At 42.0% G+C, this 14,671-nt stretch overlaps 1 protein-coding gene across 4 annotated transcripts in view; it reads left to right on the top strand.

The window, feature by feature from the left end:
- BRPF3 (bromodomain and PHD finger containing 3) overlaps positions 1–14,671 on the top strand; it is a 344,329-nt gene that overhangs the window by 193,850 nt on the left and 135,808 nt on the right. For all 4 annotated transcript variants that reach the window (XR_010235041.1, XM_063954946.1, XM_063954945.1 and 1 more), the window contains exons 5-6: positions 13,362–13,490; positions 13,585–13,897. Coding sequence is in view for 3 of the 4 variants with exons in the window: in XM_063954946.1 (XP_063811016.1) it covers positions 13,362–13,490; positions 13,585–13,897 (442 nt within the window). In the remaining variant the exon portion in view is untranslated. The remainder of the gene's footprint in view (positions 1–13,361; positions 13,491–13,584; positions 13,898–14,671) is intronic.

Here is a 14,671-nt window from a genome sequence, read left to right as displayed (position 1 = left end):
TTTCCTGCAAGCGGGAGTGGATATGGGCCTACGTTTAGGCTCCATCAAAGTCCAGATTTCGGCGCTCTCTATTTTCTTCCAGAAACAACTTGCCATGTTACCAGAAGTACTGACTTTCCTGAAGGGTGTTCTTCATATGCACCGCCCTTTGTTCCTCCCATGGCTCCGTGAGACCTCAATGTGGTTCTGTCCTTTCTCCAATCGTATTGGATTGAACCCTTAGATAGGGTGGAGTTGAAATTTCTCACCTGGAAGACTGTAATGTTATTGGCATTGGCGTCTGCCAGGCGTGTCTCTGAATTAGTGGCCTTATCCTGTAAGAGCCCTTATTTGATTTTTCATGAAGACAGGGCGGAACTTAGGATTCGTCCTTCGTTTTTGCCTAAAGTGGTGTCAGCTTTTCATTTGAATCAGCCTATTGTGGTTCCGGTGTTATCTGACACTTCCGTGGGTCCTGAGTCCTTAGATGTGGTCAGGGCTCTGAAGATTTATGTCAAAAGGATGGCCAGTCATCGGAAATCTTTTTGATTGCTCGTTGGCTCCGGTTGACCATTCAACAGGCCTATACTTCGGCCGCTCTGCCTTTGCCGTCGTCTATTCAGGCCTCCTCGACGAGGTCGGTGGGCTCTTCCCGGGAGCTTTGGGACTTCCCCATAGTACAAGACCCCAGTATCCACTAGGATGTAAGAGAAAATAGGAATTTAATACCTACCAGTAATTCCTTTTCTCCTAGTTCGTAGTGGATACTGGGCGCCCGCCTCAGTGCTTCGTTCCTGCTTACCTGTGTAAGTGTTTAGTTGGACCAACGTTGCGGTCCCATTATGTTGTTGGGATAGCCGTGCTATCCGGGTTAGGTTGGTGTTGCTATCTTCTGTTATGGTTAGCGCCCTCCTTTCGTTCATGGTTTTGTGTTGGCTTGTTGCCTCACCGCTGTTGTCTTGTTCTTCTCTCATAATATGTCCGTCTCCTCGTGCACGGTTTTCCTAGACTGAGTCTGATTAGGGGCATAGAGGGGAGAAGCCAGCACACACCAAAAGTTTTAAAGTGCTAGGCTCCGGTGGACCCGATCTGTACCCCATGGTACTAAAGTACAAGACCCCAGTATCCACTACGGACTAGGAGAAAAGGAATTACCGGTAGGTATTAAATTCCTATTTTTTGTACTTGTTGGACATTGTCTTCGCCATTTGGTTTTAATGAATAATAAACTGAATTTCTGGTGGATGTGGGAAAGCTTAGAAGTAGTTTCAGTCTTTAGTAGTGTATTGCCTTACTCCTAAACCTCCTGTTTAATCCCAGAGTGTCCCCCACATGGACTCAGATAATTACATTTTATGCTAAGTGCAAAATTCCTCCTTTTTTCTTCCCCTTTTCCTCTCATTTTGTTCTCCTGTCTTGTCCTTTGGTGCTTTAAAGTGCTGAAGTTACCTGTGCCACATCTAATTCCCGTGGTCTTCTATGCTGAAAATATTGGTAGAATAGTCCCTTTCTTCATCTCAAACACAATTACTTAAGCCTGGCATTGTTCTTACCCATCTACTGTTTCCCTGCTATAATCCGTTTTAACTTTTGTGGCAAGACAAATCTCTCATCGCTAGAATTCTGCTGCACTGCTTTGCAAATCTTTACTCGTATACTTTCTTTTTTTTCTCACATTTCCTGTTCGATTTGTAAACTCTCATTTAAAAATGTATTTTCTTGTCTGCATTTCGTTTTACTACTACATTTTATGTAAGCCTGGTTTCTCCCACTCTCCAGTGTACTATACAAATCAGTGACAATAATAATATATGTCATGCTATCGTCCCTTGATATTTCTTAATACAGATGTAGCCACCTTTATCTTGACCGATTCTCCGCCAAGACGGACGTTTAGTCACGCTAAGGCGATAGCTGAGTTTAATCACAGGCAGGCGCGTTGAGGCGATTCTAGATACTCAGCATGCATTACACATCTCCACCACTGGGTGGCTAATGCTCCACTAATCCAGTACTTTCGATCGTACAGTATAGTGGTGGATTGATCTACAGCTCTGGCAATTGGTCAGTGACGACTGTAATGTTAATACTGTAGGCATAATGGGAGGCGGTGGAAAAAGATGGTGACCTACACTGTGCTTTTAAAATACATGTACTGTATAGTACATGAGCGTCTGAGTTCCCTAAGGCATAATGGGAATGGTGGGCTAGCGGGAGGTGGTGGAAAATACTGTGCTTTACAAATGCGAGCGTCTGAGTCCCCTAAGGCATAAACCAACACCAGTGGGGAGGGGGCCGGGCGCTGTTTGCTGTACTTTTACACATGAAATTGGGAATCTCTCATGAGGCGTTGTGGGCTAGCGATGAAGGCTCCCACCTCCCACGCTGGGGGTCCAGGGTTCGAGACCTGATGTGCCTTTTTTTTTTTTTTTTTTAATTGTAATAATATACTGTATTATTTTATTTTCATTGTAACTTTAATATTTTTTTTTTCTCTCTAATACATCCAATGGAAAGGTGCACACAAGTTACATATAAATCAGAGTACATCTGCAGGAGCGATTCTTTACGTTAAATGCAACTACACAGCGGCAATGAGTAGAAATGAGTGTATTCTGACGCAACGAATTGAGCAAAACAGTACAGTAGATCTTCGGCGTTTGTGTATTGCACAGGACCTGAATTCCCTCCCTGTCTACTGCATGATCTGTGCAGGCTCCCAGGGTGGAAGGTCGATGGGGGTAGGGGGAGACGATGCAAAATACTGTGCCTTTTGAAATGCAATTATATGAGCGTCCGAGTCCCCTACGGCATAAACAAACAGCAATGGAAAGGAAGTGCCAACCTTTTTTTTTTTTAATGGGTTCCCGTGACATTCACTTTAATATTTTTTTTTTCTCTCTAATACATCCAATGGAAGGGTGCACACAAGTTTCACATAAATCAGAGTAGATCTGCAGGAGCGATTCTTTACGCTAAATGCATCTACACAGCGGTAATAAGTAGAAATTAGTGTATTCTGAGTGAGCAAAACAGTACCGTAGATCTTCGGCGTTTGTGTATTGCACAGGACCTGAATTCCCTCCCTGTCCACTGCATGATCTGTGCAGGCTCCCAGGGGGGAAGGGCGATGGGCTAGCAGGAGGCGGTGGAAAATACAGTGCTTTACAAATGCGAGCGTCTGAGTCCCCTAAGGCATAAACCAACACAAATGGGAAGGAAGTGCCAACCTTTTGTTTTTAATGTGTTCCCGTGAACAAGCACAAACAGCTAATTAGTACCCTAATAGAACATACTGTACAGAGATACTAAGTACGGTGATTTGGCATCCAGGAACTTACTGAGGAGCTTTTATCTCTCTCCATTATACATAGAAAGATTAAACTTTCCGCTGTACGTTACAAGCTGTTCGTGCTAATTAGTACCCTAATAGAACATAGAGTACAGAGATACTAAGGATGGTAATTTGGCACCCAGGAACTAAGGGAAGAGCTTTTATCTCTTTCCATTATACTTAGAAAGATTACAATGGAGAGAGATTATAGCTCCTCCCTAAGTTCGTGGATGAAAAATCACTGTCCTTAGTATCTGTGTACAGTATGTTCTACTAGTGTACTAATTAGCACGAACAGCTTGTAACGTACAGTGGCAAGTGTAATTTTTCTAATATGATGGAGAGAGATAAAAACTCCTCCCTATGTTCCTGGATGTCAAATCACCATGCTTAGCATTTCTGTACAGTATTTCCTATCTAGCCAGAAACCCTGCATCCTGTGAAAGCTAGGCGGACAACTGGAGGGGACCTGAAACACGGTTGCTTCCCGTTTCCCTTCCAGTGTCACATAAACTAGTGGTTGGTCTGCCCCGAAAGCCAAGAGTCTCCTCTTTTGTATGGTACCAGTTATGAGTCTCTGGGACACCCAGAACCAGAGATATCAGTACGCAAAGTGGACCCATTTTCCCATAGACTATAATGGGCCCGTTAATTCAGACCCACCATGGGTTCTGACGTTTGCCATGGCCTTGTGGGGGTCACAGAAACTTAAGGTTGGTACCCTCTGGTAGCTAATTGTCTCCCCTTCCATACCAACCTAGCGATGAAGGCTCCCACCTCCCATGCTGAGTCCCAAAGTGCCAACCTTTTTTTTTATGTGTTCCCGTGACACTCACTTTATTATTATTTTTTCTTTGTTATACATTCAATGAAAGAGTGCACACAGGTTTCACATAAATCAAAGTAAATTTGCAGCAGCGATTCATTCCACTATATACAAATACACAGCGGTAATGAGTATAAATTAGTGTATTCCGATGCAACTAACTGAGCAACACAGTACTGTAGATCGTCGGCATTTGTGTATTGTACCTGACCTGAACTCCCTCCCTGTTCACTGCATGACCTGTGCAGGCTCCCAGGGGGGAAGGGCGATGGGGGTAGGGAGAGGCGGTGGAAAATACTGTGCTTTTGAAATACAAGTATTAGCGTCCGAGTCCCCTAAGGCATAAACCAACACCAATGGGAAGGAAGTGCCAACCTTTTTTTAATGTGTTCCTGTAACATTCACTTTATTATTATTATTTTTCTTTGTTATACATTCAATGGAAGGGTGCACACAGGTTTCACATAAATCAGAGTGGGCGGGGGATTTTCCTACATACAGTAGTATACTGTTGCACATGACTTGTAACCTGATCGGAACTCCCTCCCTGTCTACTGCATGTACTTTGCAGGCTCCCAGGGGGGAAGGGGAAAGTGGGATGGGGGTAGGGTGAGGCAGTGGAAAATACTGTGTTCAAAGAAAAGGCATAATCAAAACCATGAAGAACTTTGCGGTGTATCATTAAATGCATAGACCTCGCTTATCCCTATCCTGTGTATTTTAGCTAGGGGATTCTGACGCTCCTTCAGCATTGCCCCGTGACCTACCAAATCTGTGCTGTTACTTGCTCCATAGCCGAGGGCCTCCATTGGGCGAGGAGTCACAGGCGGTAGCCATTTCAATTGAGTCTGCCCTGCTACAGAATTGTATGTGTACCATATGGTGCGTAGACCCTTAACAGTACAACTGCTCCTGCATCTTTGCCCTGGTTTATGTGAATAACTCCCTCCCTGTCTACTGCATGACCTGTGCAGGATCCCAGAGGGGAAGGGCGATGGGCTAGCGGGAGGCGGTGGAAAATACTGGGCTTTTGAAATGCAAGTACTGTATGAGTCCGAGTCCCCATTATGTTCTTCTAGTGTACTAATTAGCACGAACAGCTTGTAACGTACAGTGGCAAGTTTAATCTTTCTATGTATAATGGAGAGATCAAAGCTCCTCAGTAAGTTCCTGGATGCCAAGTCACCGTCCTTAGTATCTCTGTACAGTATGTTCTACTAGTGCACTAATTAGCACGAACAGCTTTTAACTGGATGCCAAATCACCGTACTTAGTATCTCTGTACAGTATGTTCTATTAGGGTACTAATTAGCAAGAACAGCTTGTAAAGTACAGCGGCAAGTTTAATCTTTCTATGTATAATGGAGAGAGATAAAAGCTCCTCAGTAAGTTCCTGGATGCCAAATCACCGTCCTTAGTATCTCTGTATAGTATTTTCTATTAGGGTACTAATTAGCACAAACAGCTTATTAGTACCCTAATAGAACATACTGTACAGAGATACTAAGTACGGTGATTTGGCATCCAGGAACATAGGGAGGAGCTATTATCTCTCTCCATTATACATAGAAAGAATAAACTTGCCGCTGTACGTTACAAGCTGTTCGTGCTAATTAGTACCCTAATAGAACATACTGTACAGAGATACTAAGTACGGTGATTTGACATCCGGTAAAAAAGCTGTTCATGCTAATTAGTACACTAGCAGAACATACTGTACAGAGATACTAAGGATGGTGATTTGGCATCTAGGAACTTCCAGAAGAGCTTTTATCTCTCTCCATTATACATAGAAAGATTAAACTTGCAACTGTACATTACAAGCTGTTCGTGCTAATTAATACACTAGTAGAACATACTGTACAGAGATACTAAGGGCGGTGATTTGGCATCTTGGAATTTACAGAGGAGCTTTTATCTCTCTCCATTATACATAGAAAGATTAAACTTGCAACTGTACGTTGCAAGCTGTTCGTGCTAATTAATACACTAGTAGAACATACTGTACAGAGATACTAAGGACGTTGATTTGGCATCTAGGAACTTACAGAGGAGCTTTTATCTCTCTCCATTATACATAGAAAGATTAAACTTGACACTCTTCGTTACAAGCTGTTCGTGCTAATTAGTACACTAGTAGAACATAGAGTACAGAGATACTAAGGATGGTAATTTGGCATCCAGGAAGTTAGGGAGGAGCTTTTATCTCTCTCCATTATACTTAGAAAGATTACAATGGATAGAGATTAAAGCTCCTCCCTAAGTTCGTGGATGCCAAATCACTGTCCGTAGTATCTCTGTACAGAAAGTTCTTCTAGTGTACTAATTAGCACGAGCAGCTTGTAACGTATAGTGGCAGGTTTGATCTTTCTATGTATAATGTAGAGAGATAATAGCTCCTCCATAAGTTCCTGGTTGCCAAATTACCGTCTTTAGTATCTCTGTATAGTATTTTCTATTAGGGTACTAATTAGCACGAACAGCTAATTAGTACCCTAATAGAACATACTGTACAGAGATACTAAGTACGGTGATTTGGCATCCAGGAACTTACTGAGGAGCTTTTATCTCTCTCCATTATACATAGAAAGATTAAACCTGCCATGTATGTTACAAGCTGTTCATGCTAATTAGTACCCTAATAGGACATACTGTACAGAGATACTAAGTGCGGTGATTTGGCATTCAGTTAAAAGCTGTTTGTGCTAATTAGTACACTAGTAGAACATACTGTACAGAGATACTAAGGACTGTGATTTGGCATCTAGGAACTTAGAGGAGCTTTTATCTCTCTCCATTATACATAGAAATATTAAACTTGCCATTGTACATTACAAGCTATTCATGCTAATTAGTACGCTAGTAGAACATAGAATACAGAGATACTAAAGACTGTAATTTGGCACCCAGGAACTTAGGGAGGAGCTTTTATCTCTCCATTATACTTAGAAAGATTACAATGGATAGAGATTAAAGCTCCTCCCTAAGTTCATGGATGCCAAATCACTGTCCTTAGTATCTCTGTACAGTATGTTATACTAGTGTACTAATTAGCACGAACAGGTTGTAACGTACAGTGGCAACTTTAATCTTTCTATGTATAAATGAGAGATAAAAGCTCCTCTGTAAGCTACTAGATGCCAAATCACCGTCCTTAGTATCTCTGTACAGTATGTTCTACTAGTGTACTAATTAGCACGAACAGCTTGTAACGTACAGTGGTAAGTTTAATCTTTCTATGTATAATATAGGGAGATAAAAGCTCCTCCCTAAGTTCCTGGTTGCCAAATCACCGTCCTTAGTATCTCTGCATAGTATTTTCTATTAGGGTACTAATTAGCACAAACAGCTAATTAGTACCCTAAGAGAACATACTGTACAGAGATACTAAGTACTGTGATTTGGCATCCAGGAACTTACTGAGGAGCTTTTATCTCTCTCCATTATACATAGAAAGATTAAACTTGCCGCTGTACGTTACAAGCTGTTCGTGCTAATTAGTACCCTAATAGAACATACTGTACAGAGATACTAAGTACGGTGATTTGGCATCCAGTTAAAAGCTGTTCGTGCTAATTAGTACACTAGTAGAACATACTGTACAGAGATACTAAGGATGGTGATTTGGCATCTGGGAACTTCCAGAGGAGCTTTTATCTCTCTCCATTTAGCATAGAAAGATTAAACTTGTCTCTGTACGTTACAAGCTGTCCGTGCTAATTAGTACCCTAATAGAACTTACTGTACAGAGATACTAAGTACGGTGATTTGGCATTCAGTTAAAAGCTGTTCGTGCTAATTAGTACACTAATAGAAAATACTATACAGAGATACTAAGTACAGTGATTTGGCAACCAGGAATTTAGGGAGGAGCTTTTATCTCTCTATATTATACATAGAAAGGTTAAACTTGCCACTGTACGTTACAAGCTGTTCGTACTAATTAGTACACTAGTAGAACATACTGTACAGAGATACTAAGTACAGTGATTTGGCATCCAGGAACTTAGGGAGGAGCTTTTCTCTCTCTCCATTGTAGCATATCTAAGTATAATGGAGAGAGATAAAAGCTCCTCCCTAAGTTCGTGGATGCCAAATCACTGTCCGTAGTATCTCTGTACAGCAAGTTCTTCTAGTGTACTAATTAGCACGAGCAGCTTGTAACGTACAGTGGCAGGTTTGATCTTTCTATGTATAATGTAGAGAGATTATAGCTCCTCCATAAGTTCCTGGTTGCTAAATCACCGTCTTTAGTATCTCTGTATAGTATTTTCTATTAGGGTACTAATTAGCACGAACAGCTAATTAGTACCCTAATAGAACATACTGTACAGAGATACTAAGTACGGTGATTTGGCATCCAGGAACTTACTGAGGAGCTTTTATCTCTCTCCGTTATACATAGAAAGATTAAACCTGCCATGTACGTTACAAGCTGTTCATGCTAATTAGTACCCTAATAGGACATACTGTACAGAGATACTAAGTGCGGTGATTTGGCATTCAGTTAAAAGCTGTTTGTGCTAATTAGTACACTAGTAGAACATACTGTACAGAGATACTAAAGGGGGGTACTCACGGGAGAGATGTGTGCTGAGCGATCTTAACACAGACCGCTCAGCACACATCTCTCACCCCGCTCAGCACAGCGCGATGTGCTGAGCGAGGGGGAAAGCCGACGGGGGGCCGCTCACTTCACACAACGGTGAAGTGAGCGACCCACTAGATTCAGCCTGCATGCAGCTCAATCTAGCATCGGGGATAGCGATGCGCGGGGCCGCGCATCGCTATCGCTGGAGGGCATACACACGGCAGATCCGTGCTTAAAATCTAAGCAATCTAGCAAGATTGCTTAGATTTTAAGCACGGATCTCTCCGTGTGTACCCCTCTTTAGGACGGTGATTTGGCATCTAGGAACTTACAGAGGAGCTTTTATCTATCTCCATTATACATAGAAAGATTAAACCTGCCATGTACGTTACAAGCTGTTCGTGCTAATTAGTACCCTAATAGGACATACTGTACAGAGATACTAAGTACGGTGATTTGGCATTCAGTTAAAATCTGTTTGTGCTAATTAGTACACTAGTAGAACATACTGTACAGAGATACTAAGGACGGTGATTTGGCATCTAGGAACTTACAGAGGAGCTTTTATCTCTCTCCATTATACATAGAAATATTAAACTTGCCACTGTATGTTACAAGCTGTTCATGCTAATTAGTACACTAGTAGAACATAGAATACAGAGATACTAAAGACTGTAATTTGGCACCCAGGAACTTAGGGAGGAGCATTTATCTCTCTCCATTATACTTAGAAAGATTACAATGGATAGAGATTAAAGCTCCTCCCTAAGTTCGTGGATGCCAAATCACTGTCCTTAGTATCTCTATACAGTATGTTATACTAGTGTACAAATTAGCACGAACAGGTTGTAACGTACAGTGGCAAGTTTAATCTTTCTATGTATAATGGAGAGATAAAAGCTCCTCTGTAAGTTACTAGATGCCAAATCACCGTCCTTAGTATCTCTGTACAGTATGTCCTACTAGTGTACTAATTAGCACGAACAGCTTGTAACGTACAGTGGCAAGTTTAATCTTTCTTTGTATAATATAGAGCGATAAAAGCTCCTCCCTAAGTTCCTGGTTGCCAAATCACCGTCCTTAGTATCTCTGCATAGTATTTTCTGTTAGGGTTCTAATTAGCACGAACAGCTAATTAGTACCCTAATAGAACATACTGTACAGAGATACTTAGTACGGTGATTTGGCATCCAGGAACTTACTGAGGAGCTTTTATCTCTCTCCATTATACATAGAAAGATTAAACCTGCCATGTACGTTACAAGCTGTTCGTGCTAATTAGTACCCTAATAGGACATACTGTACAGAGATACTAAGTGCTGTGATTTGGCATTCAGTTAAAAGCTGTTTGTGCTAATTAGTACACTAGTAGAACATACTGTACAGAGATACTAAGGATGGTGATTTGGCATCTATGAACTTACAGAGGAGCTTTTACCTCTCTCCATTATACATAGAAATATTAAACTTGCCACTGTACGTTACAAGCTGTTCATGCTAATTAGTACACTAGTAGAACATAGAATACAGAGATACTAAAGACTGTAATTTGGCACCCAGGAACTTAGGGAGGAGCTTTTATCTCTCTCCATTATACTTAGAAAGATCACAATGGAGAGATATTAAAGCTACTCCCTAAGTTCGTGGATGCCAAATCACTGTCCTTAGTATCTCTGTACAGTATGTTCTACTAGTGTACTAATTAGCACGAACAGCTTGTAACGTACAGTGGCAAGTGTAATTTTTCTAATATAATGGAGAGAGATAAAAACTCCTCCCTATGTTCCTGGATGTCAAATTACCATGCTTAGCATTTCTGTACAGTATTTTCTATCTAGCCAGAAACCCTGCATCCTGTGCAAGCTAGGCGGACAACTGGAGGGGACCTGAAACACGGTTGCTTCCCGTTTCCCTTTCCAGTATCACATAAACTAGTGGTTGGTCTGCCCCGAAAGCCAAGAGTCTCCTCTTTTGTATGGTACCAGTCCTGAGTCTCTGGGACACCCAGAACCAGAGATATCAGTATGCAAAGTGGACCCATTTTCCCATAGACTATAATGGGCCCGTTAATTCAGACCCACCATGGGTTCCGACGCTTGCCATGAGCCTTGTGGGGGTCACAGAAACTTGGGGTTGGTACCCTCCGGTAGCTAATTGTCTCCCCTTCCATACCAACCTAGCGATGAAGGCTCCCACCTCCCACGCTGAGAGTCACAAAGTGCCAACCGTGACATTCACTTTATTATTATTTTTTCTTTGTTATACATTCAATGAAAGGGTGCACACAGGTTTCACATAAATCAAAGTAAATCTGCAGCAGCGATTCATTCCACTATATATTCTGTAATGAGCGGTAATGAGTATAAATTAGTGTATTCCGACGCAACTAACTGAGCAACACAGTACTGTAGATCGTCGGCATTTGTGTATTGTACCTAACCTGAACTCCCTCCCTGTCCACTGCATGACCTGTGCAGGCTCCCAGGGGGGAAGGGCGATGGGGGTATGGAGAGGCCGTGGAAAATACCGTGCTCTTGCAATACAAGTATTAGCATCCGAGTCCCCTAAGGCATAAACCAACACCAATGGGAAGGAAGTGCCAACCTTTTTTTTTAATGTGCTCCTGTAACATTCACTTTATTATTATTTTTTTCTTTGTTATACATTCAATGGAAGGGTGCACACAGGTTTCACATAAATCAGAGTGGGCGGGGGATTTTCCTACATACAGTAGTATACTGTTGCACATGTCTTGTAACCTGATCGGAACTCCCTCCCTGTCTACTGCATGTACTTTGCAGGCTCCCAGGGAGGAAGGGGAAAGTGGGATGGTGGTAGGGCGAGGCAGTGGAAAATACCGTGTTCAAAGAAAAGGCATAATCAAAACCATGGGGAACTTTGCGGTGTATCGTTATGTGCATTGACCTCGCTTATCCCTATCACCCCTGTGTATTTTAGCTAGAGGATTCTGACGCTCCTTCAGCATTGATCCGTAGCCTGCAAAATCTGTGCTGTTACTTGCTCCATAGCCAAGTGCCTCCATGGAGCTAGGAGCCACAGGCGGTTGCCATTTCAATTGAGTTTGCCCTGCTATAGAATTGTATGTGTACCGTACAGTGCATAGAACCTTGACAGTAGAAACTCTACTGCAGCTTTGCCCTGCTTTATGTAAAACTTGTGTTTTGTCAGTTTGCTATGCGATCGAGCCCGGTGTAACGTAATGTGCATAGACTTCACTTATCTCTATCGCCCCTGTGTATTTTGGCTAGGGGATTGTGACGCTCGTTCAGCATTGCACCGTAGCCTGCAAAACTTATACCATCTCTCACTCCATATCCGAGCGCTGCCTGCCACATGATGGGGGTTCAGGGGCAGTGGCCATTTTGCCAGTGTGCTATGCGATCGAGTCCGGTGTACCTTAATGTGCATAGACCTCACCTATTCCTATCGCCCCTGTGTATTTTAGCTAGGGGATTGTGACGCTCCTTCAGCATTGCACCATAGCCTGCAAAATCTGGACTGCTACTTGCTCTGTAGCCTAGGGCCTCCATGGGGCAAGGAGTCATAGGTGGTAGCCATTTCTATTGAGTCTACCCTGCTACAGAATTGTATGTGTACTGTACGGAGCATAGAACCTCAACAGTAGAACCGCTCCTGCAGCTTTGCCCTGGTTTATGTGAATAAAAATAATAATAAGGTGTCTGGAAAAAACTAACATGCATTCGTACTTTAGGAATCGAACCCGGGACTCTGAGTATAGGAAGCGGAACACTTCACCACTTCGCCGCAGACAGATGAATAAATCCATTGGTTTTGATTATGCTGTAATGGCTACGGGATTAGGACGCTAACACACTGTACAAAATTCCTAATCTCAAGAGGCAATAGTGAACTTCTAACACGTCCATTTGCGACAGTGTACACTACTGGTTTTATGTTGTTTTGTCTGCGGAACTTGGACGCTCACATATTCATAAAGTACTGTAGATGGATCATATACTGTATGCTGTACTATTTGCGTCTGTACCGTATATACTGCATTAAATAATGCAGCGTAATGAGTATTTACTGTATTAAATAATGCAGCGTAATGAGTATTTACTGTATGCAGCGTAATGAGACGCTTAGTAAAGTAGTCCTTATTATATATTTCAGTATTGTATTTTACGGGAGACCACACGCATGCGCAGTGGTAATTGTAAAAAGCGACATCTGGTGGATGATCGCAGGTATTACACGTAAAGGTAACGCCAAACGCTCTGTCTGCCTCCGTGCGATTAGGTACGCCTCTCTGTGACTAGGCGCGTCTCCCTACGCCATGGTACGCTGCGTATGCTCGATCGGGACAAACGCCTCAGCCAGTCAAGATAAAGGTGGCTACATCTGTATGTGGTTAAATTCATGATTTCTGGTCTTATGTTGTAAATTGTAATATGAATAACCTCTACACCTAATTGAATGAATAAAAAATAGGTTTGTTTAGAAAAAGTCTTATTGCTGCTTCATGTCCTACCCCGCTAATATTGTATGATAATATGTCTGCCAAATGTTTGGGTTCAAACATGCTCAATGTTTGTCTTTTGTTGTCCTTTGCTTTTTTAATACATTTTGTGCACCTTTGTGTTATTCAGGTAAAGTTGCACCAGGCTGCAATGGAGCTGCAGCTAACCCCATTCAACGTATTCCTCCGCTCCACTTTGGATTTGTTGCAGGAGAAAGACCCAGCCAAAATCTTTAATGAGCCTGTTAATCTCAAGGAGGTAAGATAATTGGTGTTACTATTTCTAAGTATAAAGATCTGTGTTGGTCACACAATGTGTCTAATACCTTGTATGGCATATCCCTCTTCCTCAGGTTCCAGATTACATGGATTTTGTTTTGCATCCCATGGACTTTTCCACAATGCGCCACAAACTTGAATGTCACCTATACCCATCTTTTCTTGCTTTTGAAGATGACTTCAACCTAATTGTCTCTAACTGCTTGCGTTATAACTCTCGGGAAACTGTGTTCCACCAAGCTGCTTTACGCCTCCACCAACTAGGTGCATCAATACTTAATCATGCAAGACGCCAGGCAGATAGCTTTGGATATGACCCACATACTCTGATGCACCTACCGGAGAAACCCCACACTGGTGACTACTACCGGTTTTCATGGGAAGAGGGTGAGAACTCTTTGTATAATGAGAGAGCATAGCATAGTTAATGCACATAAATGTACTTATTTATTTCTTTAGTTTCACTTAAGGCATGGGTCGTCAACCTGCGGCCCTCCAGCTGCTGTGGAACTACTCATCCAAGCATACCCTGCCTCAATTTTAGCATGCCTTAAAAGCAAAACTGTGGTAGGGCATGCTGGAATGTGTAGTTGCACAGCAGCTGGAGGGCCGCAGGTTGATGACCCATGACTTAAGGGCTTCCATGTTTAAAAGAATCACATCCTAAGGTTGAAATCCTTTTATATTTTTCTTTTAAATAACTGCAGTGGAGACAATTTTTCTTTTTTATGTGTTGGGGTTGTTTGCCACTTACCTAAATGTGGGAAGGTGGGTACGTTTTATTGCTGAGTTTTTGCTTTTAATGCAAGTTGTATGCCACAACTGCTTTTCTTCTGTGATTTCACTTTGAAGATTTCATTTTGAATGCGTTTGAGGGGTGAATTTACTAAAGGTTGATTTTCAGCGGTTTTAAATCAGACTAAATCAATCTAAATTGATTTTGTGTTTCAGGCGCTAAAATGCACAGTCACGTGTTTCTTTTTTTTTTATATTGATTTTTAAATGTTAGTGAATGTGTGCGATTTGGTTTCACAAACACTAGATCGATTTAGAACAGATCGAATATCTTGGAGCCAGTTTGAAAGTTTTATGAGCCAGACCATCTTCTACAACCAAAATATCTGAAATTGTTTAAATCACCACACATAGGAGGTCATTCCG

Source organism: Pseudophryne corroboree, chromosome 2 (genome assembly GCF_028390025.1).
Source record: "Pseudophryne corroboree isolate aPseCor3 chromosome 2, aPseCor3.hap2, whole genome shotgun sequence".
Lineage (NCBI taxonomy): Eukaryota > Metazoa > Chordata > Amphibia > Anura > Myobatrachidae > Pseudophryne > Pseudophryne corroboree.
The sequence above is the reverse complement of the archived record's forward strand: the minus strand, read 5'-3'. Positions and strand labels throughout refer to the sequence as shown.